General features: G+C 49.4%; 15 protein-coding genes across 15 annotated transcripts; 7 read left to right on the plus strand and 8 right to left on the minus strand.

Annotated features, from left to right (window-relative positions):
• Positions 1 to 673: 673 nt before the first annotated feature.
• On the plus strand, positions 674 to 1,024 carry N7458_009489 (4F5 domain protein; the record flags this gene model as incomplete). The annotated part of the gene is made up of 3 exons (XM_056912871.1): positions 674 to 736; positions 824 to 908; positions 975 to 1,024. 3 exons carry the CDS (start codon positions 674 to 676, stop codon positions 1,022 to 1,024), a joined length of 198 nt encoding a protein of 65 aa, XP_056761720.1.
• A 499-nt stretch (positions 1,025 to 1,523) lies between these two features.
• N7458_009490 (uncharacterized protein) lies at positions 1,524 to 2,594 on the minus strand (the record flags this gene model as incomplete). Its single annotated transcript, XM_056912872.1, has 1 exon — positions 1,524 to 2,594. The coding sequence occupies one exon, from the start codon at positions 2,592 to 2,594 to the stop codon at positions 1,524 to 1,526; it is 1,071 nt and encodes a 356-aa protein (XP_056761721.1).
• A 393-nt stretch (positions 2,595 to 2,987) lies between these two features.
• On the plus strand, positions 2,988 to 3,818 carry N7458_009491 (guided entry of tail-anchored proteins factor 1; the record flags this gene model as incomplete). Its single annotated transcript, XM_056912873.1, has 3 exons — positions 2,988 to 3,074; positions 3,188 to 3,374; positions 3,490 to 3,818. The coding sequence occupies 3 exons, from the start codon at positions 2,988 to 2,990 to the stop codon at positions 3,816 to 3,818; spliced, it is 603 nt and encodes a 200-aa protein (XP_056761722.1).
• Positions 3,819 to 5,874: 2,056 nt separating this feature from the next.
• N7458_009492 (RNA-binding protein) lies at positions 5,875 to 7,377 on the minus strand (the record flags this gene model as incomplete). The annotated part of the gene is made up of 3 exons (XM_056912874.1): positions 5,875 to 6,580; positions 6,646 to 7,284; positions 7,340 to 7,377. The coding sequence occupies 3 exons, from the start codon at positions 7,375 to 7,377 to the stop codon at positions 5,875 to 5,877; spliced, it is 1,383 nt and encodes a 460-aa protein (XP_056761723.1).
• Positions 7,378 to 7,539: 162 nt separating this feature from the next.
• On the plus strand, positions 7,540 to 8,212 carry N7458_009493 (uncharacterized protein; the record flags this gene model as incomplete). Its single annotated transcript, XM_056912875.1, has 4 exons — positions 7,540 to 7,638; positions 7,695 to 7,874; positions 7,934 to 8,054; positions 8,109 to 8,212. The coding sequence occupies 4 exons, from the start codon at positions 7,540 to 7,542 to the stop codon at positions 8,210 to 8,212; spliced, it is 504 nt and encodes a 167-aa protein (XP_056761724.1).
• A 356-nt stretch (positions 8,213 to 8,568) lies between these two features.
• Positions 8,569 to 9,045, minus strand: N7458_009494 (uncharacterized protein; the record flags this gene model as incomplete). Its single annotated transcript, XM_056912876.1, has 2 exons — positions 8,569 to 8,859; positions 8,920 to 9,045. The coding sequence occupies 2 exons, from the start codon at positions 9,043 to 9,045 to the stop codon at positions 8,569 to 8,571; spliced, it is 417 nt and encodes a 138-aa protein (XP_056761725.1).
• A 1,877-nt stretch (positions 9,046 to 10,922) lies between these two features.
• N7458_009495 (alpha/beta hydrolase) lies at positions 10,923 to 11,840 on the minus strand (the record flags this gene model as incomplete). Its single annotated transcript, XM_056912877.1, has 1 exon — positions 10,923 to 11,840. The coding sequence occupies one exon, from the start codon at positions 11,838 to 11,840 to the stop codon at positions 10,923 to 10,925; it is 918 nt and encodes a 305-aa protein (XP_056761726.1).
• A 280-nt stretch (positions 11,841 to 12,120) lies between these two features.
• N7458_009496 (M20 family metallopeptidase) lies at positions 12,121 to 13,671 on the minus strand (the record flags this gene model as incomplete). Its single annotated transcript, XM_056912878.1, has 5 exons — positions 12,121 to 12,401; positions 12,462 to 12,592; positions 12,649 to 13,243; positions 13,292 to 13,463; positions 13,552 to 13,671. 5 exons carry the CDS (start codon positions 13,669 to 13,671, stop codon positions 12,121 to 12,123), a joined length of 1,299 nt encoding a protein of 432 aa, XP_056761727.1.
• Positions 13,672 to 14,818: 1,147 nt separating this feature from the next.
• Positions 14,819 to 16,285, plus strand: N7458_009497 (uncharacterized protein; the record flags this gene model as incomplete). Its single annotated transcript, XM_056912879.1, has 6 exons — positions 14,819 to 15,132; positions 15,183 to 15,319; positions 15,381 to 15,582; positions 15,650 to 15,812; positions 15,892 to 16,176; positions 16,238 to 16,285. The coding sequence occupies 6 exons, from the start codon at positions 14,819 to 14,821 to the stop codon at positions 16,283 to 16,285; spliced, it is 1,149 nt and encodes a 382-aa protein (XP_056761728.1).
• A 239-nt stretch (positions 16,286 to 16,524) lies between these two features.
• Positions 16,525 to 18,018, minus strand: N7458_009498 (M20 family metallopeptidase; the record flags this gene model as incomplete). The annotated part of the gene is made up of 5 exons (XM_056912880.1): positions 16,525 to 16,774; positions 16,827 to 16,970; positions 17,046 to 17,622; positions 17,677 to 17,854; positions 17,920 to 18,018. 5 exons carry the CDS (start codon positions 18,016 to 18,018, stop codon positions 16,525 to 16,527), a joined length of 1,248 nt encoding a protein of 415 aa, XP_056761729.1.
• A 407-nt stretch (positions 18,019 to 18,425) lies between these two features.
• On the plus strand, positions 18,426 to 20,409 carry N7458_009499 (uncharacterized protein; the record flags this gene model as incomplete). The annotated part of the gene is made up of 9 exons (XM_056912881.1): positions 18,426 to 18,641; positions 18,695 to 19,017; positions 19,079 to 19,445; positions 19,498 to 19,616; positions 19,672 to 19,794; positions 19,853 to 19,969; positions 20,025 to 20,178; positions 20,231 to 20,308; positions 20,377 to 20,409. The coding sequence occupies 9 exons, from the start codon at positions 18,426 to 18,428 to the stop codon at positions 20,407 to 20,409; spliced, it is 1,530 nt and encodes a 509-aa protein (XP_056761730.1).
• Positions 20,410 to 21,308: 899 nt separating this feature from the next.
• N7458_009500 (MFS general substrate transporter) lies at positions 21,309 to 22,909 on the plus strand (the record flags this gene model as incomplete). The annotated part of the gene is made up of 3 exons (XM_056912882.1): positions 21,309 to 21,435; positions 21,555 to 21,799; positions 21,854 to 22,909. The coding sequence occupies 3 exons, from the start codon at positions 21,309 to 21,311 to the stop codon at positions 22,907 to 22,909; spliced, it is 1,428 nt and encodes a 475-aa protein (XP_056761731.1).
• Positions 22,910 to 23,687: 778 nt separating this feature from the next.
• N7458_009501 (P-loop nucleotide/nucleoside kinase family protein) lies at positions 23,688 to 24,346 on the minus strand (the record flags this gene model as incomplete). Its single annotated transcript, XM_056912883.1, has 2 exons — positions 23,688 to 24,154; positions 24,238 to 24,346. The coding sequence occupies 2 exons, from the start codon at positions 24,344 to 24,346 to the stop codon at positions 23,688 to 23,690; spliced, it is 576 nt and encodes a 191-aa protein (XP_056761732.1).
• Positions 24,347 to 24,405: 59 nt separating this feature from the next.
• Positions 24,406 to 25,415, plus strand: N7458_009502 (DUF3431 domain-containing protein; the record flags this gene model as incomplete). Its single annotated transcript, XM_056912884.1, has 2 exons — positions 24,406 to 24,457; positions 24,907 to 25,415. 2 exons carry the CDS (start codon positions 24,406 to 24,408, stop codon positions 25,413 to 25,415), a joined length of 561 nt encoding a protein of 186 aa, XP_056761733.1.
• A 573-nt stretch (positions 25,416 to 25,988) lies between these two features.
• Positions 25,989 to 27,431, minus strand: N7458_009503 (putative sterol carrier protein; the record flags this gene model as incomplete). Its single annotated transcript, XM_056912885.1, has 2 exons — positions 25,989 to 26,871; positions 26,938 to 27,431. The coding sequence occupies 2 exons, from the start codon at positions 27,429 to 27,431 to the stop codon at positions 25,989 to 25,991; spliced, it is 1,377 nt and encodes a 458-aa protein (XP_056761734.1).
• Positions 27,432 to 27,763: the final 332 nt, after the last annotated feature.

The following is a 27,763-nucleotide window of genomic DNA, read 5'->3' on the forward strand; positions in this document are numbered from 1 at the left end:
CTGTCGGTCGTCAAGATCATGAAACTAGCCCCAAACTAGCCCCATTCTGTAGGCGCTTAAACGATTGGCTGAGAGGTGCAATCGGCAGAGTATATACACTACAAGTATGAACTACCGACAACCGTGTGGCAATCTTGATATCTCGTTCGATCTCGCTCCAACACGTAGAAAGTGGTAGCCCAAATACTCAACAATCGGTAAGATCCCCAAATCTTCAATCTCGATACACCCAGGAACTGATCGAAACTATGCGCTGGTCTACGCGCCCAATCACGGCGGCACCCCAACCGCCCAGGAGTCGTACAGAAACTCCTCCCTCCAAATGACGGGCATCAACAAGTTAGTCCCACAGTCTAGTGTCCCACCAGTCTCCAATAATTTCCCTTGTTTCCCATGTCCACCAGATGAGGCTGAAAAAGGGGAAACGAGACGACATCCCAATATATGCCAACCATGATGTCCATGGATTCTCGGCCCGGCCCTGATTCGCCGACGCTGCGCGGTTTTAACGCCGGGGGAAGCGCCCCGCCCCTCTTCTACTTTTTTTCTTTCCTCTTCCTGGGGGTCATCATCAACCAATCCGTGCGACTGTGCGCCTGTTCATTCCTATTGTTGTTCTCGCTCGATTTTCTTTTGTTATACCTATATCCAGCCCGCAACAAAATCTCCCACCATGACCCGTGGTAATCAGCGCGATACTGACCGGGCCAAGGCCCAGAAGAAGGCGGCCTCCTCGGTAAGTTATTGATCTATGGAGATTCTGCGATTTGCGACATATGCCCGGACAAGGTTGCTGATTGTTGTTGTTTTGTTTTCCAATTAGAAATCTAAGAACACCCTGTCGGGAACTCAGTTCCAAAAGGCCAAGGAGGATGCTGCTACTATCATGCGCGAGAAGCAGAAGAAGGGTATGTATAATCCGACCGCGCTCTTCCATCCTGCACAAGCTAATTAACCTGGTTGTCTGTCTACAGCCGATGAAAAACGAGCCGCCGAAGCCGCCGCAGCGGGGAAAAAGAAATAATAGAATCGCCCTTTCCTTGCTTAATGTCCAACGCCCTCGTCGCACACTCCTCCTATCGTCAATTTCGTTGGAACCGGATACACTTGGCGTGGTGGCGGGGCTGAGCGCGCGGCCAATTTGCGCGATGGACAATCTTTGGACAATCACTCTTTTGGAGACTGCGAGTGCGAGCGTGATGCAATGCGATGCTACTACAAGGGTGATAAGGCTCTGTATGGAAGGAGGATATAAGTACATAGATCATACCCACCGGATTTTCAAAAATATCCCCGTCATGTTTAACGGGGCCGGTGTCTAGCGAGGCGTTTTCAGTTGTCGATACGGCGTTTATTATTCTACCTCCTTTCCTGCTTTGCCTTCTTGGTAAAATTATGTTATAATGAGAATATCAACGAGTCCGTGGTTAGGATTCCCGGGGATGCCCATATATCCGAGGGATGGAGGGTGGGGAGGAAGAAAGGAGGGAGAAATAATCGCTATATAGTACTTCCAGGTACTATCATAGATCATGGCTGGAGCCATATACAGCCCAATAGGCCCTGGCTCTAGCCAGCCGTGCTCGCCATGGCCACTTCGTTGAAGATGGTTCGGCAACGGTAGGTACAGGTTCATGTCCCTCTTTATCGTAGAGAATCGTATCTTCCACCACGCTCTCGAGATCAAATTGGCGCACCGCCTGATCAACGAATGTCCACAGACTCTCGCCTTCCCATCCCACGTCCCGCGCGAATCGAAGGACTCTGCCAACGGCATCCACTTGGAGCTGTCGTTCCGGGACGTGACTGAGTAGGTATATCCCAAAGGACCAGCCAGAGATATCGCGTGGATTGGCAAGACACCAGTCCAACACTGGATCCACCAGCTTATTCGCGAAGAGAACTGCCAAGCTCGAAGGGTCTTTCGTCTCGACAGGAATCATTGCGAGAAGAGCGTGCAGCTGTCGCATATAGGTGAATGCATAGTAGTTCTTTGGGTGGAGCTCTGCGGCGCGGAGGACAACGGCCAGCTCAGCGCGCTCCAGCGCCAAAAGAGTTTCTGGGCTTTGATCCTCGAGTTTGAGGAGCTGCTTCAGCACCCATAGTCGATGTGACCACAGGGTAGGGGACTTGGTATGTCGATGTAAAGGTGAGCATTGATAGCTCTGCAATAGCGTAAGCTCCGTCTTCAAGATCTGGATCAACTGGGAGCGTCGATCTGGAGCATCGTGTCTGCGGGCAAGGGCAGCTACCAGTCGGCGTTTGCGCCAGTTACAGGCGGTCAAGTGCTCGCAGTCGAAGAGCAGCATTATCTCTGTGGTTACGAGATCTGATATGATGCCGTGACTTTGACTGTTGTTCGGGAGATTGGCGAACAAGTCATCCCCCGTCATGGGCATGAGCCTTTTGAAGAAAAGCTTTCGTGCAACCGTGTAGGCCTGGACTAGTAGTTTCTTGGTGATGCCGATAGAGCATCCGTCTTGGAGAAACGGGGAGCCTGGACTGGGCGGGATGATCTCGATCTCGAGGATCTCATTGCCTCGAGAAGCAAAGACGCTGGCAAGCTGCTGGAATGCATCGTCTGGGATAGTCATGGATGATCGATTATGAATTTGCACGTAACGAGAATCAAAATGAAATCATATATCCAAGCATGACTTGTCGTAATCTCCTCTCGCGAAAGATTATGGTTTTGTGGAGATGGGTACTGTATGTTGTTCCATAGTGCAGGGGCACAAAAGTGGAGGCGGAAAGCCGCTTCGAAACCCGCGATTCGATTTCCAGCCAGATCGCCCTCCGCACGTCATTTTTCCCATCCCGAAACCTTCAAGCTTGACCACCAGCAACGACAGGTGCTCCTTTACAGCATCAGCATAGCTTCTCAGTCTGAAGGTGTATCCGTCAGTCACATTTCCACCACTATAGCTTGGCCTTCGCGCTAGACTCGGAAACACACCCGGGCCTACTGGCCAACCAGCCCCGCCATCATGCTATCCCTCGTGCTCACGATCTTGTTCGTGCACATTGCAATCTACCTAATTAACACGATTGGTGCTTCTACAATCGATGGACTGGTATGTGCATCCATATTAAAGCTCCATATCCCGGAGATACCCCCCCCCCGGCGACGCCCTCAACGCGTTGCAAGCCCGATATCCAGCTGACACCCATCACCTCTACTATCTAGCTATGGCAGCTCTACCTGAAACTACCCACATCAACTTCCCGCAACGAGCGCGAGCAGCAACGCATGAAGCGCGAAGTGGTCCAGCTCAAGCGTGAAATGAACAGCACCAGCTCGCAAGACGAGTTCGCAAAGTGGGCGAAGCTGCGCCGGAGACATGACAAGAGTCTGGAGGAATACGAGGCAATGAGTACGTGACCAGCGGTCTAAAGCCCACAGCCCAAAGCATGGACATTCTCCAATCCCCTGTTCAAACGGTACTCCGCAATTGAATCCTCCAACTAACACCCCACACCCATCCACAGACAAAACCATCTCCGCCCAAAAAACCTCATTCGACTGGAGCGTCAAAAGCGCCCGCTGGCTCAGCACAAACGGCCTCAAAATGTTCCTGCAATTCTGGTACTCCAAGACACCCGTCTTTGCGCTGCCGGCTGACTGGTTCCCCTACTATGTGGAGTGGGTGTTGTCGTTCCCCCGCGCGCCGCTAGGTTCCGTCAGTATCCAGGTATGGAGCAATGTGTGCGCAACGGCTGTTGCGTTCCTGGGAGAGATTATTGGGGCTTTGCTCGTGCAGCTGCTTAGCAAGAAGGAAGCTGTGCCGGTGGGTGGGGAGGCGAAGAAGGCGCAGTGATGAATCGAAAGCACAGTGATATGGATATGATTGTTCTATGAGGGCTGGGTGTCTTGTATTATAAAATGGGGCGTCGAGTGCCGGGTATAATGAGTATCGCATAGCCATTGCATTGATTTCCATCTATCAATTCTCCCGCGATAGGTTGGTTGCTCAGCGGTCATCGAGTTCAGACTGGGTTCAATCTCGGTGAAAAGCACTGCCCGTAATGGACGCGTAGCTAGAGCAAGAGGATGAGAAGCACATGGTTGTGACTGTATATTCCAAGGCGCGCTGAACTCACAGGCTAGAAGCCTGAATACACTTGGTCATGTCTGTCACCAGCATATCAGCAGCGCACATCACGTTAGAGAACGCGAAGGAGCATCTTGTCGGCGCTTCATGTGTCTATGCCTGCTCAGGTCTCTATGTCCCCCTGCTCAACTCGAGGAAATCCCAAGTTTTATGCAGTTCAATACGGGCCAGGACTGAATTCAAGCAGCGGTAGGCTTGGGGCCGGCTTGAGATTGGGGGAATCAGTATAGGACAAGCAGTTATCTAACCTTAGAGGTTTCGCTGTTGATGATTATTGAGTGTGTAGGTTTGCTCTTGAATATCGTCTTCAATGACAGGGATACGCCTCTAGGTAATCCATGCCTGGATTCCATGGTTTGTAAATTCTAGGAATGTACTTGAGGTATCCATCTGGTGGTATCCGATTGTTACCTGATCTGGAGTGCGACTCCGTAGATAGACTAACAATTGAGGAATATGTGGAGATATTCTGAGGTGCACTTGGGAGACCCCTTATGGTGCTCTGATGAGACAAAAATTATCAAGCTTCTCTTTCACCCAGAGGAATTCAACGAATGAATATGAGGAGCGGACAATAATAGAAGAGTATGTAGAGAAGCTGGGTGACAGGATTATAGTGTCAGCCACTAAAGCACATTATTATATTCGTCTATCTATTCTTCAATATTCATCATGGGTCTGAATGTAGACAACCCACTCTGGAGCTGGCGACTTCTTAGCGGAAGAATAACTGGGTAATATTGCTAAAGAGGCAACAAAACGCAAGCCAGTCAAGATATTCATCAGATATATGAAAATCGTTTCTCGTCAAGGACCCCCTGCTGTAGCTAGGGAATCTCGGGGCTTGACTCTATGATTGGTATATCATCACGCGAACATAAGCTCATGGCAAGAGACAACAAGATCATCTCCAAAAGAACCTGTCTCAAGAGTCCGGCCCCTTCGACAGGGCTTCTGCAAGGACCAAAGGCAAACAAAAGCCTAGTCCATCACCGCTTTGCCATAAGCTACAGACTCGAATAAAAAGACAGGAACTCCTCGCCTCAAGAATGAGCCCCATTGAGTTACCCCGTCCACAAAAGTGAAACAAGGGCAATCGCATGACTATCGAACCACGACGAAAGGCAACCCAATACAAGAGAAGACCGAAGTCCCCCCTTCTCCCCCTCCAACCCCAGGCCGCACGCCCCATTGTAACCAGCGGAAACTGTCGGACGGCGAGCACAGGAGCCGGTGGGAGTAGGGCGTAAGCCGCTATCGAATTGCTTCTATGGCGGCGCGTTTCCGCATTGCCTGACTTGAAGAACTCTGGAAGAGCGCAGGGTGTCCGGGGACTTTCTCCCAAAGCAAGTGTATGAAAGAAGAAGATTCTTCTTTGTGTGTGAGCTTTGAATGCGATTCTTTGAGCGAGGAGTTGGAGGGAAGAAGAAGGGAAAGAAATTTTGCCGTGGGTCTTGTGTTTTTTTATGGGACGAGGCCAGCGGTCAGGTGACCTCGGAGCTAGGTCATGTTGGGACGAATGGATCACGTGATGGCCCACTGGTCCTCTCGCGTTTTATAGAGTACATTCCAAGTTCATGGCAAGTGATTATTACTTCTCAGAAATATGGTGATTATATCCAGATTGATGCAGATTCTACCCCTAGGAGGTCTAATTTAGTCTTCGGGGACCAGCTTTGGAGTACTCAGTAGTTCAAAATAATGCATGACATGGCTATGGACAGAAAGAAAATGACGCCCAAAAAAAAATTTTGTACACCCATTACGCCTTGGCCTTGGACTTGCCAGTCTTCTTAGCCGTCTTCTTGGTCTTGGTGGCAGGAGACTTGGCTGCTGGAGACTCTGTCACGACCTCCTTAGGAGTGTCCTGCTCCGTCTTCTTGCCCTTCTTCGTCTTCTTAGGGGTATCATCAGTGGTGGCGGGGGTCTCGATGGCCTTCACAGGCTCCTCGGTGGCCTCCTCGGTAGCCTCCTCGGTAGCGGCAGCCTCAACGGCCTTGGGCTCCTCTACCTCCGGCACCTGGATGGGCACTTCCTCGACGGCCTTGAGCTGAGGCAGATCGATCTCGTAGCCCAGAGCCTTCAGCTTCTCAGCCTTGGCCAGACGCTTGCGCTGCTCCTGCTCAATGCGCTTCGACCACTGGTCGCGTGTCTTGCCCTTCAGCAGACGCTTCCGCTCAATCTGGTTCCATGGGGTCCGCTTGAAGCGGCGGTTGGCTCCCTTCCAGACCTCGGGGTGCAGCTGCTCTGCGGGAACGAACTTGCACTTAAGGATGTGGCTATACATCAGGTAGTTGTCCATGGTCTCGGCAACAATTTTGGCGACAGTGATCGAGGCGAATTCGATGAAGGCGTAGTGCTTCGAGCGACCGGTCAGGCGGTTACGTGAGAGGCGGAGCTTGGTGATCTCGCCAAACTGAGAAAAGTATGCGCGCATTTGGTGCTCGTAGAAACCGTGAGGAATGCGTCTGGGAGCGAGGGATTAGCATATGCGATCAAAACGAAGCAAGGCATTAGATAGTACAAAACTTACCCGACATAGACGGTACCAGGCTCATTCTTAGCCTCACCCTGTTGGAGCTTCTTCATCTTCTTCTCTGCCTTCTTGGTATCGGGAATCTTGGGAATTGGCATTTTCGAGTCATAGCCCTCGTCGCCGGACTCGTCTTCGTCGCCGCTGCTCTCGAAGCCCTTGATGAGGGCGGCAGTCTGATCATCCTCAATATCATCCGACTCTTCTTCACTCTCTTCGGACTCGGCAGCGTCAATATCGAATTCCTCGTCGTCAGACTCCTCTGGCGCCTCTTCTACCTTCTTGGGCTTCGGTGCAGGCTTAGCGACTTTGGCGGCGGCAGACTTCTTTCCAGGCTGTGCGGAGATGGTCTCATCCTTCTTGGTCTTCTTGTTGACGGGCTTCTTCTCGGTGGCCGGGGCAGGCTTCTCACTCTCCTCATCGCTGAGGAAATCGGCAGCACGCTTGCGGGGCTTGGCCTGGCGAGCGTGGGCACCATTGGCCTTCGCAGTGGACTCAGACTTGGTCTCCTTGGGCTTAGCAGTGACCTTCTCCTTCTTCTTCAAAACGGACTTGGGAGCGGCATCTTCGACGACTTTGGCGGCTTTGGCCTCGACTTTCTTGGTTTTTTCGCAGGAGAATCGCTGGCGACAGGTGCGGCTAATTTGAGGTTAGGATCGTGGAAGTCAATTTCAAAAGATGACACATATTCAACATACCCTTGCGCTTGCTTCCCTTCTTATCAGGAGCCATTTTGACTCTGGTTGACGTGAATTGAAGTCTGGTGGTTGCACGATCTCTGCCGAAACTTTTTTTTTCGCTGACCAGCATCGAAGGCGGTGAGTCTCCACCAGCCGCCAAACAACCAAGGCCAGACCTTATTCCACCTCCGCCTTGAGAGGCTTATGGGCGGCCATGGGGAAGTCTAAAAATGATCAGTCCCTGACTCACGAGGAGATCTGGGATGATTCTGCTCTGGTGCACTCTTGGGACGAGGCCGTCGAAGAGTACAAGGTACGTAAGGACTACCTCTCACGTGACCGTTATCTGACTGACATTGTTGATGACAGCTCTATCACAGCATACATGCTAAGGGCGAGAACGTTGAAGATGTCCTGAGAGAGGCCGAAGCAGCAGGTCTTGATGAAGTAGGTACTGCTCATGGTGGAGGAGATGTGGTTGCTGAGGACGATGCCATGGAGGCCGAGAGCGACCTAGTTGAAGACCAAACAGCTGCCAATTTCACACAGGTATGGAGGCATTTAGAGCAACGTCGCGTTGGCTTCCATGATTACTGATCTTGTCCCAGGCCAGTGAAACCTTTGCTCAAGCAAAGCACCCAGTTGCTGAAGGAAGTGGTGCTACCACCGGCCCAAGTCCGACCTTTCCCACTGGAGCCATGCCTATGCCTGGCGCAGTGCTTCCCCACGGTAGGCCCCTTCCACTCTAACGTTTACGACATGGTCAAACTAATGTATTTCAAGTTCAAGATGAAAATCTGAAGAACCTCATGATGTCTTGGTACTTTGCAGGGTACTATACCGGCCTCTACGAGGGTCAACGACAAGCTAACCAGCCGAAAAGCTGAAAGTGCATGTTTTGACTTGGGGGCAAACTTATCCCAATGTCAAATAAATTGAGGCTGTCGAATGCCGAATCAATGGACAACGTCGGTGCTCACCGAGGGCATTACTTCTACCCTATCAGATGAAGCACGAGAACAGCTTAATATAAAAAGACCTCGTGGATATGTTCAACTAATGTTCATTGAGATACCTAACGGGTTTCATTAATCCGATCCCATTCTCCGCCACAGGTAAAAAGTCCCAGTTGAAACAAAGTATTGTCCTTCCAAGTGAACACCGGATATAGAATTATACTGCATCGAGTCTTCCAAGGCCCTCATCGTCTGTCTTCAACTGTTCAAAATGACGTTCAAGTCATTTATAGAGTACCACCAGTGCCACCCAGGAGGCCTCCAAGAATTGGGATTTTGCCCAACGCGTTCGGCTGGGAGGTAGGATGAGAAGTATGGGTGGCAGTAGGTGTCTGGAAGTTGCCAGAGTACAGGCCCTTCTCTGTGGGGGTGGCAGTAGTGGTAGCAGCAGGGGTATCAGCAGCAGACAGCTTCTCATCAACCTTCTTTTCCGCCGCGGTAGAGTCCTGCTTTGGAGCTTGGTTGTTCTGGTCATTGGAGTCCTTATTGCCCAAGCCCTTCATGAACTTGGTCGCATCCTGTTATCGAATGTCTAAGGTTAGTATGCATGATTGTGAAGAGATTTGGATCATACGAACCTGCAACTCCGACAGAGCAGTGTCAAGTCCCAGAACTTGGCTCTGATCGCGCTTGGTGGGCATTGAGATGGCGAATGCCGCGAGGACGAGGAAGACGGCGAGGAAGGAGAGGCTGAATCGGGCCATTTTGGTTCAATTGATTCGAGTATAGTTATTAAATGAATGTTGTGGTACAGGCTGTAAATGAGTGTATCCTGTAGAGAAGAAGGCAAAGGGGACAATGTGGGAGCCAAGAGAAAAATCGCGCGAGCTTTATATCTAAGCCCCTTCTTTCCTTTGTCCCTACAGGGCAGGAATGGGACGCGATTTGGGAGGCAGGGTGAGAGCCCTAGTTGGATGGACCAACATGGTGTACATTCGCTGAGACGCGAGGTATTTTAGCTATAAGATGTACATATAAACAGAAGACCGTGTTTCCACTCGACCCAATGTACCGGCGCTTTTCGGAGGATATGAAACAGCATCTCATGGGACGTGAAGATATGCGATTAACCAAGTTTGTTGTTCAATAGAGAGCCTCGAATCACAGCGACCAACAACGCGTTGAAACAAGGGATGTTCTCATTTATTCAGGCTCTACAGGGACTTAGGAGCAACCCAGTTGAAGGGTCACGGAGAAATTAGCAGTGGGCCCTTTACATTCCTCTGAATATTTGAGGAATATCTTCGTTCTGTGACTGTCTTCATACCATCAAATGGACTCCTCGGGAGAGGTGGAAATTATTGTAACTATAGGCAAAGAACGAAAACTCGACAGCAGAGCATCAAGTAGTACTCTTATGATAACCTTAAAGCATTGAGTTGAGGATGGACTGAATGTTTATCAAAATGATTTTAATTAAGTGTATAGTATGGTATTAAGCTGGCAGCCAGGTCCACGAAGCAATGTGAAGATCATCATCTCGTCCACATTCCACAACAATCGGAATCGAACACGAACACCACGACGAGTGCCGGTCTAACCGCGCCAAATCATGAGACAATGATCGACTGAAACACGTCTTCCGAGATAGCAAGGAATGTATCTCCCTACTTTGACACGCACAGCCCCATATGAGAGGGGCGGACGCAACACGAGGGAGTTTCCAGAAAGACATTTTGTCAAACTGTGAAAGCTCACTTTCGGCACAAATTTGACCTCGAATATCATGGAGAGCTGAAGGAGACGAGACTTCGAAAGTGCCAGGTGGAGGATGGGGGAGTGGTAGGTAAGACAGAAGGTGGATCTACGCGGCGGGGGGCTGAGGGTGTCCTGGTTTTGTTAGTAGTCGCTGGCGTAGGATGTCTTTTCTAGTACGTCCCCAGTAGAAGTGACGATGCAATTGCAAGGAAAAGACATTGATTTCCGCAAAAGCATGGTCAAAGCTCCAAGGACGTAGGAGTCGCAGGTAACCAGCGACGGGTGCAGGTGGCTTTCATGCCGGGATAGACGTGGCGATAACACGTTCTTGTCAGAACAATGCGACCGGTACATCCCAAGTTCCATCCTATCTGAATAACCCGAAGTCTCAGATTTCAACAGGCAGGGGAAACAGATCCCTTAACCCTTGAAGGGCAGGGTGTGTGTGCTCAAAAAGCGAACCCAATCGCCTCGATGAGGAACGGGAGAACCGATCCAAAGGGCAGACGTCGGGATTAGAACGAGCATCTATCGCTCTGGGTCTCACTCTAAAATTTGCGGATGGAATTGAGTCCAAACACAAGGGTATGTTGGAGACCGTGAATATGTTGAGGAAAAGAAAGGGAGAAGCTTGTGCGGCAGGAATTTCTTAGACGGCGCGACAAGATGCTTATGTAATAATATCACGTGCCTAATTGTTTTGTGGGGCAGCTTGTCAAGACCAAGAACATCTACCAAGTACTACAGCGCAAATCTCGACGATAAAATATGATTCATTTCTGAAGGAATAATAAATTGAGTCTATATATTTCTTTTCACTGTCGTCAAACTTGAAGCCGTGTCAGCCCTGCAATCAGTCTTTTAACACTGGCAAAAGAACACTTTAGACGAGGCTCTTTCCAAAGAACTCGACACACTTCGCACCAGCCTCATCAACCTGGTCATATAGGTCTGCATGAGTCAGCCCTTCAACGACATGTAACTGCTTGGGCTCCTTGGCCTTCTGCACCGCATCCTCACTGTACCACTTAGTAGCCGCCTTGGTACCAGTGATCATCAGCAATGGTCGGGGGCTGATCATATCGATATGCGCAAAAGCATCAAAGTTGCCCATGATATCCCAGCTGCGAGGCAAAGTGGTATTCGTCGCGCGAGGATGGAAAGCACGCGGAGTCCGATAGTAGTTCATCAAGTCCCGGAACGAGTCTGGGAAGTCTGCCGGGGCATCTTCCGGCTTCTCAGGAAGCATATGGACAATGGGGACCTTCTCGCCGCCCACATCGCTATTGCGATCCTTTGCAGCAGCTTCGAGCTGAGTCTTGAGGATATCCATGTTGGAGGAATCCTTTTCGTAGCCACGACGAGCCATGGTGCCGACGCATACTGCGGCCGCGGTCGCGCAGGCTTTGATGCGTAGATCGGTTTGAGCTGCGAACGGGGCATACCCACCCGAGGCGCAGATGCCGAGTACGCCAATCTTCTCAGAGTCGACATCCTTGCGGCTGACGAGGTAGGTAACGGCAGATTTAATGTCCTCGACACGCTGATAGGGATCTTCTAGATCGCGCGGTTCGCCTTCTGACTCGCCTTGGTAGGCGGCATCGTAGGTCAGACAGGTGAAGCCGGCTTGCGTCAGAACGCGAGCGTAGTTGGCTGGCGACTGCTCCTTGATGGATGTCCAAGGGTGAGCAATTACAATGGCCGCGCCAGAGCGATCGGGAGAGCCGGCCACGGGAGGGTAGAAGTGGCTGGCAAGCTTGTAGTTGCGGGAGGAAAAGGTGACGTTTTGTGGAGAAGACATGGTAATAGAATAAGTATTGAACGGATATATTCAATTGGATGGAATGAGAATTTCACTTGTTGAGGATTCCAGTCAATATATACTTTGCAAGTGGACGATGGCACAAATTGAGATGTCCGATAAATTTCGGGAATCCTGAAGCTTTTCGGCCATCCCAGCTCCCCTGGGTTATGACATCAGCAGTTCAAACCTTAGAAAATGTCGAGCGAGATATGTCATTATCAGCGCTTATAAATCGAATACTTGAAAATTTGATGATTGTAAGTCTCTAAATGTCTAACTAGCAAAAGCCCGCATTTCGATCAAACATCTTAGTTGTCGAGGGCAAAGAGCGTTGGTTCTTGTCGTCCTCAAATTCCAGTCTCACCTGTTCAGCAAGATCAGCTTGCTGCAGGACACTCATTCCCGCGATGGCCATTCCCTTTGCTGCATGAATACAGAGATCATGAGACTCCTTGGTTCCTGCTACTGCAGTAAAGCCAGGAGTGTGGTTATTCGCCCCGGGCGCGGCATGAACCCCAACGTAGGCCTGAATGCCCGGGCACTCGTAAGTTACATTTCCTGCAAAAAATAGCTAGGATTAGCTAGGAACGACAAGGTGTGACAAAATTCAGGACTTACCTTGGTCCGTTGACCCCGGGACTCCAGATGAGTTGAGATCGCACCGCACCTCGATTCCCATATGGGACATCGCTTCTGCATATGCTGTCGCCAGGGCCTTGTTGGGTCGCAAATCAGCGTATGAATTGTGTCTGATATCATGTCAGCTACAGGGGTTCCTGGCAGAAAGCCGAATAATGACACAAACCTCTGAATTTCCAAGGTGCAACCAGCTTGCAAAGCTGCCCCTTCAAAGCAATTCTTCACTCTCACAAAGAGCTCCTCCGCCATTGCCAGTGTAGGGGACCGTACGTAGCAATCCAACGCTGACGAGCCAGGAATAATATTAGGCCGTAGCCCACCGTCGGAGATGACACAGTGCACGCGATTGCAAGGATGAATCTGCTGACGCAAAACCCCTATGCTGTTATAGGATAGCACAGCGGCGTCGAGGGCATTTACTCCTTCCCAGGGCGCCATGGCGGCATGGGCGGTCTTTCCAGTGAAGCGAACGCTGAACTTCAGACTTGCAAGGGTAGGCATATATGCATCTCCTGTGAAGCCTGGGCATTCAGTGAAAGGACCAGGATGCACCATCATACAAGCGTCAACATCAGTATAAGCGCCGGCTTCGATAATTGGAATTTTGCCTCCAAAGCCCTCTTCGGCAGGAGTTCCAATCAGTCGCACGCGCCCTGGAATCTTTTGCTGCTCAAGAGCTTTGGCAACTCCAATGAAGGCCCCGATGGACATCATTGCAATTAGATTGTGCCCGCAGGCATGACCAATTCCCGGCAGAGCATCTATGTTGTTTAGATAACTGTTTGACATAGTATGTTGCAATTACGTACCATACTCTGCGTTGAAAGCCACCACCCGGCCCCCCTCACCAGACTCTGCAACGAATGATGTGTCAAGGCCGTACGCGTGCTTGGTGACTTTGAAACCCAAGTCTTCCAGCATCGAAGTGATGTTGTCGTGGGCTAACTTCTCCTGATACCCAAGTTCTGGGTTTTGATGAATCTATTTAGGACGTGTTAGAGGGTTCCGACAGAGGCATCTGAACAAAAGTACTCCGATACTTCTGTCTGATTAGAGCTTTCATTCTCACCTTTTGGTTGATGTCCCATAGTTGTGAAGAATATGAATCGATTACGTTCGAGATTTCCTCAATATTTTCAACCCCATGGCCGTCACCATTGTCAGGTGTTTCGGAGAGTCTGGTCAACATTTTTAACTTTGCTTTGAAGGATGACGATTTGAGGATGTCCTAAAGATGGAATATAAGGGGATAATACGGCCCTTAAAAGCAGTGTCGTCGCTATAAGCCGATCTCGGCGCTGTTTGACTTCTCTATCAAGATGCCCTCACTCGGCTCGGTCGGGCCGAAGCCGAACATGACTGCGAGCTAAAATCGATCGTTTCGCAGAGCGGGGTTTGTTGGATTACTACATTCATTCTGATAGTGATTCAAATCGTCATGGAAGAAATTGCACGATGGAATAAGTCATTTGTGAGAGTAGCCCATGCATGTGGGTAAGACATAGATCGTTGAGGGAACTTGATCCATATCTGAGCCTAAGGCTGCAAGGCATTAACTGGCAATTGGCAACCGCCCAGGTGCGGAATGCGGAGTGCGGAGATGTGCCATGCGAGCTTATCGATCGTGCGGCTCTCGGCGTCATCCCCATTCTTCCCTTCCTTTTTGGACTCTATGAATGTGCCCAAGTCGCACAACAACCATGAGTGAAGCACATAGGTATCCCTCCCGCGCCATACATAATTGAAGAGAATCTGATCAATTCTTTTTGACCTGCAGATCTCTCTCGGCCTGCCTACGCTGCAGAAGACAGAAGCTCAAATGTGGCGGGCCCGGAAGGATACCATGCCAGCGATGCCGAGTGAGTAACGCGGAATGCGTTTTCGTCCCTCCAAGGGCAGTACACCCGGTGGCTTATGTCGCGGATTCGGAGTGAGTCTTGAAATACAATGATTCCTTTTTGTGTCCATCTTATCAGGTTCCGAGTTTCAATGGCGGTTAATAATGACTTAGTACCAAAAAGGCCAATCTTGAGCAGCGATTGGAATTGATGGAACAACGGCTCCGGCTAGAAATTGATACATTGCGAGCACAGATTGCTCAAATCTCGCATAATGGAAGTTTGATTCAGCATCAGGGTTCTTTATCACCGCTCAATCCAACAGCCCTCCCGGCCGTGTCGAGGAACATTTCTTCCAATACTCTCTCCCCTCCGCATACGGCCGAAAGTGAATGGGATGAGTTGTACACATTTTTTTGTACCAATTGCAGCTCAACGATTGCGGTAATAGACGATCAACTATTCTCGGCCAGTGAAGCCATCAAGAGTCACCCACTGATGTCGGCTGTCATCCGCGCAATTGCTTCAAGGGCTGTTCGCCCCGAAACTTATCAGTCGCATGTCGCGGCGGTTGACACACTTATCATGCAAACCTTTCAAGGGCCAATAACTGACTTGCTTGGTGTTTATGCTATGATTGTATTTCTAACATGGACTGGACGAACACGATTAATGGGCTACGTTGCCTCCGTGGCCACCGAATTGAAGTTACATGAAGCTGCGATCGTAATCGGGGATCAGGATACTGAGCATACCCCAGAGCTAGTCGAAAACGCAAGAGCTTGGTTTACCTTTTGCTGTTTGGACTTGCAGTATGTTCTATTTCACTATCTCTCCTTGGCCCTCAACTGAAGATTTGCAGAACGAACCTCAGTAAACCCTATGTCATCAACAACATGAGGCAATATCTGGGTTATGCGAAGTACCTCGTTATGTCTCCCTATCACCGCCCTGTCGATAACCGCATCTGTGCCTACATTCAAGGATTTATAATCACAGGTACGCATATTACATTTGTGATCTTCGCCAATCTCTGCTTGGTGGATTAACAATGTGGTAGGGGATCTGAAAGGAAAGCTACAGAACTCTCAGATGAGGTCAAAGCCATTGCCACAGGCAGCCATTGATCTTCTTACTTCTTCCGATGAAGCCGTCGATAAGTGGCTTCATGAAATGACGAATAAATTCCATCCCCTCTACCAAACGTTTTCGGAGAAGCAAGATAGAAATCGGCTACTGGTGCCATTTGCCTTCATGAAGCTGTAAGTCGCGAGAATCCGTGCCTTCTCTTATGTCAATATTCTAATTGTCTCCTTTTTCTCCACGAAGCTATATCAACGGTCTCGTGTTGCAGGGTATGGGGTCGGCAGATGACTTGAAGTCAGATCCGGTTCGAATAGAATTCATTCGGCGAGCTCTAGAGAGTGCAAGCTTGATGATCGAAACACAGCATGAGTCCACAAATTTCCGGCGATCATTCAAATACAGCATAGTAAGCGCGGAGGCAGACAGGGTGGCCTTTAAGAAATTTTCACTTTTGACTAATCTTGGATCGGATTTTGGAATGATAGGACTATACCGGCATACCATTATACTACGCAATCAGCTTCATTTTGAAAGCTCTCCCTCTTGCTTACAGTTTCGTCGACCCTCGGCATCTTCTCAACAGGGTTGAACAAGCAGCGGAGATTTTTGAAGAAGGCGGAGCACAAGATACCGCCAATGAGCTTCGACGAGACAGTGATAGAATAGCAGCATTAACTCAAACAGTCCTGAGTCGTCGGGCTATCCAGAGTTCTGATGGGGACATACCACTGAGCGAGCTTTTCGATATTCCCAGTTTTATTGAAGAGATGGTAATTAATATTCTGAAACTATCAAATGGCTTTCTATCAGGATTTCTGACAATTCAAGCAGACGTGGGACGAAAATTTCCCAGCATTGGGTATATTTCCTTCGGAGTGAGCACTTGCAAGCAGATTGAGCAAGAAGGTTTTGTATAATTTATCACTTCATACTATGATAAGCCTGAATCAAGAATCAGCTCATGGCGAATCGGATTGGCCACGGCATGGGCCTAAATAGGCCAATGTACCAAAAGAGCGTTACTGTAGAACATCCAAAACACAGATAATCAGTATGTGACGAGAGGTGTTAACCAAATGGAGTAGCTGGCTGTACTATGTGTCGATACATCGGATCGATCATGCTTTCCAGCGACCTGCCTTCTTCATGGCCTCAATGAACTCTTCCTTCACTTCACCTGCGAAGTCATCGTTGGTAAGAATGTCGAGGGAAATAAGAGCATTTGCCTGGCCAGCTTTCAGTGCCTCGTTGTGAGCAAATTCCCCGCAGGATGCTTCACGGAACCCGATTGAATGGGGAAAGTCTGTTGCTTCTATCGAAAACATGGCCTGAATTCCAGGGCAAATATATGTGCAGCTACCAAAGTCCCTGTTCTTGATCAGCATTTGAGACACGAATGAGACGAATTGACAACACCTACGAGCATCCCGGTTGATCATGAAGCACTCGGGATTCTTCTAATGTGGGTAGTTGCTCTGGCTTGGTACCCAAGTGCTGTATCATGTAATTGCGATACTGCTCAGCGAGTGTGTCATTTGAGACAACATCTTCGTACAGCGCTGTCCTGCGGCGGAGATCAGTAAGCGTTTATAACATAGTCAATGCCATTCATTTGTTGTGTTCAGGAATCAAGGCTTACCAGTCAAGCGCAACACTACATCCTGTTGCAGCGGCTGCAGCGTCAAATATGGGCTCAAATCTGGACTTGAGCTCTCCCAGCTTCTGCATTGTGGGGGCCCTTATGCTGAACAGACCCTCTGCATAATCCGGTATTATATTGGACGCCTTTCCCGCCTCAAGAATGCATCCTTGAATACTAGAGCCTTTCTCGAGATGTTGGCGTAGCATCGAGATTGCAGTATACGCGTGCACGATAGCGTCACAAGCGTTTAATCCTCTCCATGGAGCGGTGGCAGCATGTGCTGCTAGGCCATGGAATCGTGCTCTTAACTTCCAGGAAGCCTTCGTTAAGCAGAGTGGAGTGCTAAAATCTCGCATCCCGTGTGTCATTACGCAAGCATCAAACCCATTCCAAGCACCATTCTTCGCCATGATCCATTTCCCGCCGCCGGATTCTTCTCCAGGCGTTCCCATAACGACAAGTGTACCCGGCAAATGATGGGTTTTCAGGACGTGCTCAAGCGAAATCGCAGATGCTAAGGAGGAGATCGCGATCAAGTTATGACCACACGCGTGTCCCAGGTCAGGGAGGGCATCTGTCTTGCTCAGAGATGTGTTACATAAATGAGGAGGTACGAGCAGGCACTCACCATACTCTGCGTTGAAACAAACTGTCCTTCCTCCTTCAACAACCGAGAATTGTGCCTCAAACGCAGTCTTGAGACCATATACACCTCGGCTAACTTTCCACCCACGGCTCTCAAGCCAATTTGACAACAGCTCACAAGCTTTGAACTCCTCAAATTTTGTCTCTGGATTGTTGAAAATCTGAATCGATAATGAAGGTAAGTTTGACTTTTTTCTTCGTGTTGTAATTGACAAGATTGACATACTTCAAGACTCAAGCGCCGCAGCTCATCACTAGCACTGTCCACGGCGCTCACTATCTCCTCGACCATGTCAGCCGGCTGGAGAGTAACATGTTCTGCCATATCGGTCGCGTAGGAAGGTTGTGTCAAAATAGCAAATACTAAGGTCTAATGAGTTGAAAATTACCCTTTTGTGGTTTTATCTCAAGCTTGCAAACATTGATTGGGCTTTTCATGATTTTTTTATACTTTCGCTAATGCAGTGGGCCTATCTCCATGTTGATTACCCCAGGACCATATCACCGTATCCCGATCGGCCGGGCCGACCGATGCCGAACAATTCGAGTAGACTTTGTCCACCTCCGGCCTTGGCTCCCAACATCGGGAAGAGTGCAACTGATAACCGCCCTCTCAAGGTTCATGAACGAACTATTTAGTGCCGTGCTGCCTGCTAGTGGCAAGCACCCTACACTATCACAACTGCCCTGCTCTTTCTGCGATTGAAGTAACCTACGCTTTTGCAAATCATCATGACTGAACCAAGTCCCAACGACAATCAGCATAATCCGAGTCCTTCTGACTTGGAAAAGACTGATATGAAGCAGATTCAGGCAGTTGATGTCGGAGCGTCGATTCTCAACGGAACAGTTGACCAACTGCAAGTCCAGGATGGCGAAGACCGAAGTGTTCTCCGGAAGATTGACCTATATTTACTTCCCATCCTTGCCTTCACTTATATGATTCAGGTAAGCTAGGCAATCTTGCCATGTGAAAATATCTCTAAGGGTATGTGCTGCAGTTCCTCGACAAGTCTTGCATCTCCTACGCTGCACTATGGGGCATGAAAACAGATGCTCACCTGGTCAACGACCAGTATTCTTGGCTCACAACTATCTTCTACCTGGGATACATGGCGGGGGAATTTCCTATCAATTTCCTCTTCCAGAAATTTGACATTGCGCGCACGTGTGGTATTTTTATCATTCTTTGGGGCATAGTTCTTCTATGCATGACTGCGGGTCATGACTTCCCAGGTCTGGCTACGGCACGCCTCTTTCTTGGAATATTGGAAGCAGGAGTGAGCCCATGCTTTGTCCTTCTGACGGCGATGTTTTATCGAAGGTCAGTCCTCGAATCTACCAAAATTCTTCCAATCTTCCTCTTTGACTTACCAAAGTCACAGATCAGAGCAGCCCCTGCGAACATCTATCTGGTTTTCTATGAATGGAGTTGCAAACATCCTTGGTGGGCTCATTGCCTATGGAATTGGCCATATAAATTCGGCTCTTCCGGCATGGAAATATCCATTCGTAATCTTCGGCTCTGTGACGATTCTTTGGGGCGTATTCTTTGTAATAATAACCCCATCTAACCCGACCAAGGCCAGATGGCTCTCAGCGAGGGAGAAGGAGGTTGCAACGTTGCGCGTTCTTCAAAACGAGACAGGCATTGACAACAAATCTTTCAAGATGGAACAAGTAAAGGAGGCCTTGCTTGACGTTCGATTCTGGTTGATCAACCTTCTCTGTCTGGCCAACACTATTCCCAACGTCTGCCTCCCTTCCATTTCACTACTCGCTCAATCAAACTAACATTTCTCAGGGCGCCGTGTCTGCATTTGCCCCGCTCATTGTGAATGGCCTCGGATTCTCGAAATTACACTCGACTCTACTCGGTATGCCATCGGGTGCATCACAGGTCTTAGGGTTATGGATCTCGGGGTATGTTATGAGTTTATCGTGACGCTTCTCAGATATCCAACGTTAATTTCTGCAGCTACTTGGCCTCTCGGTTCAACGGTATACGCCATTTTCTAATGATTGGTGGGCTACTGGTTGCTCTCCTCGGAGGAGTCCTGATCTTTGTCCTTCCTGACTCCAATCGTATTGGCCGATTACTGTGAGTGTCTTCCTTTCTCAATCACAGAATATATATAATAATTGCTGATACTTTCAAGCGGTTATTATCTACTCGTCGGTTTCAGTGCTACTTTTGTCATATCCTTGACCCTACTGCAATCCAATGTGGCTGGTCGTACCAAGAAGACGATTTTTACGTCTGCTTTCTTCGTCAGGTGAGTGTTAGCTTCTTCATGACCCGTCAATATTTACTAATGTATGTCTGGGCAGTTACTGCGTTGGTAACCTTATCGGGCCTCAACTTTTCTTCGAGCGAGAGGCTCCTCGATATCAGTCCGGATTCGCGTCTATGATTGTGTGCTTTGCGGTGCAGATTATCATAGTCAGCGTGATGTACGTGATCAATGCAAGAGAGAATAAAAGAGTAAGGCAACCCTCGGAAATATCCTTGATTGTGACCTGCTAATGACTTGCAGCGCGATCGTCTCGATGTAAACGCTTCCGAAAATGATCAAACAGCAGTTGTATCTGCTGGCCTATCGGATGTGACAGACGTAAGTGTCACTAATCATTTCTACGCTCAAAAAGGAAGCATTCCTTCGATACTGATTATTTTTGTTAGGTTCAAAATCTTCACTTCCGATATGTCTTGTAGTCTTAACCGGGATGACCTGGGACTAATGGTGCGAGCTGGACTTGATGGGAATAGTGGATTTCGTGCTCTCTAATTCATATGATACTGTATATCCTGCGGTCTTTGATTGATCAATTGACGAATTTGACCCTTTTTATTGCTTTTCGCACAATGCAACAGTACATTTTCAATATGAGTGCAAGATCTAGAACTGACCAAGGGGCTGAAGAATAACTGCGTTGTAGGTTCGATGAGAGTCTTGTGGACTGTATACTATCACACTCTTATCCTGAAATTGGATTGCGCTTGGAAATCTTGCTCTTCCTAGATCCCTCCACAATTTCATGCTCTATTAATGACTATGCCATTCATAGACCAGTTATACGGCATTTCATGCCAGAATATTTTATGAACAAGAAAGGAAGTACACCGAGTCCCTAGCAAGCTAGTTGCCATCTCAGCATTCGGTCGGGCCGAGTGGCCCGGCCGGTCATAACATGTCTTGAAGTCTTGAGACTACTAATTCGCAGTGGAAGAACCAGAATATTGAGTAGTTCTTTGAATTTTAATTATCTTATCATTCTTTTCATCGTTTTGAGAAGTGTGGTCAAAAGTAAAGCCATTTGCTTTTTCTAAGGCGGACTATCGTCTTTGAACCCGTCGCCGCTGAGGTTAAGCATACAAAGTTGAACAGGTTCCTTTGAATGAGCAGCGACGTCTGAATGGTTGGAGCTATGTGCGAAGTCGAAGTGAAAGCCTGCCAAGGGCATGCGCAGCCGTCAGTCCCCTGCTTTCAGTGGGATTCAGACAGTCGGAATCCTCATAATTGGTCAGCGGTAAGCCTCCCATTTGGAACAACTGGCGAGACCGAGAATCTTAACAGAATCTAGCTCAGGAAAATTTCTGTATTATCTACTACAATGTTGGTTGTACTTAACAGCGGTATGGGAAGCTCATTGACTGGTAATGCTATTCAATACATCTCAAAGGAATTTGCCGTGGATTCACAAGTTCAAAAAGCCCTGCCAATGTCTATGTTCCTGGTTGGTACGTGTGAGACTTCCAGCATTGAGAGGACGAAAAGCTAAGTTCTAATAGGATATGTTTGTGGTAAGCTTCAATCATGACCAATACTCCATAATTGACCGACCTCTTATTCTTGAAAGGCCCGATTGTATGGGCTCCACTCAGTGAAGAGTATGGGCGCCGAATCATTGTCATCGTGACATTTCCTTTATTTACGGTCTTCACAATGGGCTGCGCCTTAGCCCCGAGTTGGTCGGCGTTTTTGGGATTCAGACTCCTATCAGGAATGCTCGGAAGCTCAATTGTGGCACTGGGTCCGGGTATCATATCAGACATATATCGAGATCCCACAACCAGAGGTTGGAGCATCGCAGTATTTATGGGAGTACGTCTCAAAACTTAACATTGTTGTTCCTCTGGGGTATCATTGCTAACACAGAGACAGGGTACTGGATTCGGTCCTATGCTGGGGCCTATCGTTTCTGGATTTGTCTCACCAGCCATGGGCTGGCGCTGGTCTTTCTGGATCGCTCTAATACTTGCTGGAGTGACACTTCTCTTTGTCGCGTGGTTTCCAGAGACCTACCAGCCTGTTCTTGTGAGGATTTATGCTCCGAGACATTTGCCCGAGTCTCGAATCGAAGACCCGCAACCGTTCAAGCAAAGAAATCGGCAGTGGAGATCGATCCTCCAGGGAGTTCTACTACGGCCTCTTCATCTTCTTTTCACGGAACCCGTCGTTGCTGCCTGCTCGATGTACTTGGCCCTTTGTTATTCTATCTTTTACATGTCGTTTGCGGTCTTCCCCTACATTTTTCAGGAAGTCTATTCTCTATCGCCAGGTCAGTGTGGATTGGTTCAACTGACAATCGGCGTCGGTTGTATCTTGAGCCTACCGATCTATTGGGCATACGAGCGGATTTTGCTCGGAATTGTTGACATTTCTTTGGCACGCAACAAGCAAGAACTTCATCGCTTACCACTTGCATGTCTGGGTGGTCCATTATTCGTGATATCACTCTTTTGGCTTGGGTGGTCTTCTCGTGAAGACGTTTCCTTCGCAGTACCTATGATGGCTGGTATCCCCTTCGGGATAGGCTTCATGTGTGTCTTTATTGCAGTTCTGTATTTTTCCCTCCACTTGATAAAGTCTGTTAAGTATACGCTGATCAATGAACGAACCAGGAATTATATCACTGACGCTTATCGACTCTTTGCCGCATCTGCTAATGCTGCTTCAAGTTGCAGTCGTTCATTCTTCGCAACATTTCTGCCCCTTGCCAGTTACCCTATGCTCTCACAACTTGGGATAACCGGAGCTTGCAGTTTACTGGGTGGACTCAGTGCATTAATGTCCGTTGTTCCATTTGTCTTGATATGGAAAGGCGAAGCTATCCGCTCCCGGTCACGTTTCTGCAATGCCCTGAAGAGCGGCGATGATGACCCTGAGGTCACACATGTGAACCGCAATCCAGTGGAGGAGTTGGTGGTCTGAAAATCCTTCATCTCATCTATCAGTGCTCATGGGTTTCAAGCATGGTAGACAATACTCTCTCATGTTCCTAATACTCAGGTAGCGAGATGTCAAAAGCCAAACATGTTTGTATCGAACCACGCTCAACTACTAGCATTTGAATCATTGGAGTTTAAGCTATAACAATGTGGTTAGATACGATAAGTGGGAACATGGGCCGAAATAAGAGTCGACGTTCGGGCGATAGAAACTTGCATTAAGCTATCCACCAGTGACTGGAGGACGCAGAGGCGGTCGAACCATCGGTATAGCCACGCAAACGTCTATCAGTCAATATGCAGGAGATCTGCTGGAAGGCGAAAAGTCATGGATGCCGGTGCACAACGAGAGGATACCATAAAGGGAGTCTGGGGTGTCTGAGATGCAGTATACCGCCCTTACACTACTGAAATCCAAAGTCCAGCCTGTTTTCTGTAGGCATCTGTAACATAACATCTCTTAGATGGACGCTCGTAGTCAGTAGTTGGATATCCGTAGACAAAGTGTAGGATAATACGGTCTGCCCTAGCTACAACCCGGGTTGCTAAATTGACAGTTCCTTGGGAGATTTACAAGTCATATCGAGTTGAGGATACATTAGACAGTCAGAGAGATCAGTGAGTGGATAAGTACATTCTGCAAAACAAACAGGCTGCGTGTATTCATGAGTAGGGTGGAAACAACTCTCTCGCGAGACCGATAATCTAATATGAAAGAGGTAGATGGTAGACACCTCAGTCTGGCAACCACGCCAGACTCATTAATCATTAAGACGTAAAACAACCTCACCCTCTCCAACAGGCCTCTCAAAGCCAGCAATGAAACTCTCCAAAATCTCCTCTGTCACCAAAAACGCCGAGTCCCCATCCTTAACAGCCAACTGATTTCTGGCCTTGACTCGCCGACGTAACTCATCGGCATCCACATCTAGATACACCAGTACCCAGCGGCCACCTGATTCTTCAACCAGATCTTTCCACTCGTCTCGAGTTTCCTGGAATGCAAATGCAAAGTCTAGGATAGCATCCCGGGCACCTTGTTGAACGAGTTGCGCTAATTCACTCCGTAACGCAGCGGCAGCTTCTTCTTGATAGTCGTTATACTTTTCTTTCGGATAATCCACTCCGTAAAGACCATGGTGGCTGTAGATATATGAGTCGATAGAGAGACGATGAAAAGATGGATGATTCGACTGTATCCATTTGGATATTGATGACTTGCCGGACCCTATACCTCGTCAACCCGTTGAACCACTTAATCGAATAGCCCTTACCCGGGGCTAATATAATCAACTGAGACATCTCGCATACCTGCTATTCCACACGTCATCACCACTACAGGGCGGGGGTCGGTTTCTGTGCGGCATATGAGGGGACTGAGCGCCTCGGGGGTGCCGAAGCTGGATGGAAGCTCTGCCATTTGCGTACGGGCCGAAAATATCTCCCGGATGACAGACTCGCACCAAGCTTTTATTTGATATGAGCTTTGACCTTATGCATGCGCTGTTTAGACACGTCCCGCGCAGTCCAAGTCAGTGAGTCACGTCTGATACGAGACAAGCTTCAAGGCGCGATCTAGGCTATATTCTTGCCTCAGGCATCAATCCACATGCCCCGGTCACTTCCGGCGCCAAAGGAACTACGACAAGACGAAACATCAAGGAGCTCTAAACAGTTCCAGCTTTTTCATCTCAGCTTGTTTTTCTTTTCCTCTTGAAACAGGAAAAGACAAAAACACGTCTAGATGTGACAACCATGCCCCGCCGTGTCCACAGATCCCTAATCTAATTGATCTTCTTCTGCGCCATCCTCTTCCTCGTCCTCTACCTGAACCATCCAACAAGCATCCCACCAACCTTCGCCTGGACCAAAATCCGCTACCAAACAACCTCCTCTTCACAGCTTCCAGCCCGCGGCAAATGTTCCAACCTCCCCACAACCAAAAAAACCTGCCTTAAATCGTCTCCCACGTCGACGCAGACGGTGATACAACCTGGCTCTCCTCCCTCGCGGACCGCTACCACCTCTGCATCTACAATGTCGACGCCCCGCCCGACGAAACCTCGGAGTACCTCCAGGTGCCCGCGAACCGCGGCCACGAGGCCATGGCCTACCTCACTTTCCTGATAGACAACTACGCCGAGATCGCGGGGGCGGTATTTGTGCACGGCTCACGCTGGGCGTGGCACAATGATGCGCCGGACTATGATAATAAGGCTCTATTGGCGGCGTTGGACATTAAGCGTGCGCTGAGTGTGTCCGGGTACCACAATCTGCGCTGCGATTGGAGTACGAGTACTTGTCTACGTTCTGCGCCGGCGCAGGGTAGTCTCGAGATGAGACTGCAGTCTACGATATCGCCGTGGAGTGCGCGGGCCGCGTCGGACGTTGCGCCCCTGCGGGCATTGGTCTCGATATTCGGTGGTGCGGATGGGTCCTCGTTGAATGGGAGATTACATCTTGGACGGACGGATACGGTGCGATCATAGTGTTGTGCGCAGTTTGTGGTTTCGCGCGAGCACATGTGGCAGCATATCCGGGAGGAATATGTTGCGTTGCAGCAGTGGTTGTTGGATGGGAGTGGTGAGGGGAGGCGTCCGTCGAGGGGGAGATCAGGCTGCGCCGCAGGATGATCGGGTTGCGGGTCGGATTTTGTCGTATATGTGACATATATTGTTTGCAAAGGTGGATGCTGATGGTGCGGTGGATCTTGCGCAGTTGAATCGGGATGCTTGCCCGAGTGCGGAGGAGTGTTATTGTCGTTTGTATGGCCGGTGTGATTTGCAGTGTCCGAATCCTGGGACGTGTCGGGGACAGTATCAGGTTCCGCATTATTATAAGCTTCCTGATGATTGGGAGGCTAAGCATTCATGATTTGCAAAGCGAAGGCGTTTTTATATTCGTTGTACATTACTTGTTCTACTCATACCAATATGATAATATAGATTGGAAGAATGTCTAGGGTCCTCATGGACTTCATTCAGTCTAGTGGGGAATAATCTGGATTGAATCGTTATCATGCTATACTATATACAATTTCGACAAAGCACAATACAAGTTTCTTAGAAACGGGCAAGAACCCGGTCTTGAGCATCAGAAACAGCCCAAGCATTGCTGTGCTTCTTGCTAACAACCGACTTGGCCTGCTCGGCAGTGAATCCGCGAGCCTCGACGGCAGGGTTATATCCAAGACCATTGAGCTTGCCAACAACATCCGAAGGAACGGCCACGGCAACCTTGCCATCGGGGCGCTTGTAGACAGTGACCACGACGGCACCGCCAAGACCCAGGTTGTGCTGCAGAGCCGCATCGGTACCGGCAATGAGGCGGTTGTTAGCCCAACCACGCAAGTGCCAGACCAGCTCAGCGCACTGGGCAATGCCAGTCGCGCCGAGGGGGTGACCCTTGGAGATCAGACCGCCGGAGGGGTTGATGACCATCTTGCCGCCGTAGGTGATATCGCCACGACGAACCATCTCGTGCGCCTTACCGGGCTCGCACAGCTCCAACGCATCGATGGTAATCATCTCGTTCGCGGAGAAGCAGTCGTGCAACTCGCACACCTTGACGTCCTTGACGTTGATGCCGGCCTCGGCGGCGGCGGTGCGGGTAGCGTATCGAGTCATGCCGAAGCCCATCAGGTCGATCGAGCTCTTGCTGTACACCTGATCGGTGTCGGAAGCCAGGCATTGACCGGCGATCAGGATGGCCTGATCCTTCAGGTGCGGGCGGGCATCGAGGAACTCCTGCGAGACGATGACGGCGGCGGCACCACCGTCGGAGGTGGGGCAGCACTGCAGCTTGGTCAGGGGCTCGTGGATCATGGGGGCCTTCATGATTTGCTCGAGGGTGTATTCGTCCTGGAACTGCGAGTAGGGGTTGCGCTTGGAGTGTTCGTGGTTGATGCGGGCGATCTCGGCGAAGTCCTCGTTTGTAGCGCCGTACCTAGGGAGTCGCATTCAAGTCAGAATAATTGTTTTATGCAGAAAAATCATGGAGGGTTAAACTCACTTCTCCTTGTATTCACGGCCGGCATTACCGAACATCTGCGCAGCACCAGGGGCGTTGGTGATGCCGCGGGTCTCGGCCATCATCATACCGAACAGACCAGTTGGGTTGGCACGGTCATTGTACATAGATTGCAAGCTACCGGGATTCATCTTCTCAAAGCCCACAACGAGAACACAGTCCGCAGCACCGTGCGAGACCATCGTACGAGCCATGGCCAGACCAGTGCTACCAGTGGAGCAATTGTTGTTGACATTGTAGATAGGGATATTGGTCAGACCAAACTGGTAGAAGACACGCTGTCCGCAGGTGCTATCACCATAGACATAACAGGCAACACCCTGGTCCACATCGTCGTAGGTGATTTTGGCATCCAGCATGGCCTTGATACCGGCCTCGTAGCCCAGCTCATTATAATCGACCTTGCCGCGCGGCTTGATGAACTTGGTCATGCCCACGCCCAGGACATAGGCGGGACTCGTTTGTTTCTTGACCATGATGTCGGTGTGAAGATGGAGATCTGGGGGGTTAGGTGTGTATTTTGGAGAGATTAGTCGTGGATCTGAGAATGCCCGAACGGAGAGGCGCCTATATAGGAGTGGCCATTTAGGTCACGAGTGGGGAGAACTGGCGTTTGCGGGGACGGCCGAGGTCCCGAGGAAGATGGGCCCGAGGAGCGGCTTGGACAATTTAGTTCCCTACTTAAGTCGTTACACAAGATCTGGGTTGCATAAGACGGAATAAATCCCCGGAGATCGTCCTTTCTTGTTTCACATTTGGTAACAATTTAATATAGGCTATATGAATACGGAAGTTGTCAAGCCAAAAA

This window comes from Penicillium daleae (assembly GCF_028827525.1).
Source record: "Penicillium daleae strain IBT 16125 chromosome Unknown utg000008l_segment0_segment0, whole genome shotgun sequence".
In the NCBI taxonomy this organism is placed as follows: Eukaryota; Fungi; Ascomycota; class Eurotiomycetes; order Eurotiales; family Aspergillaceae; genus Penicillium; species Penicillium daleae.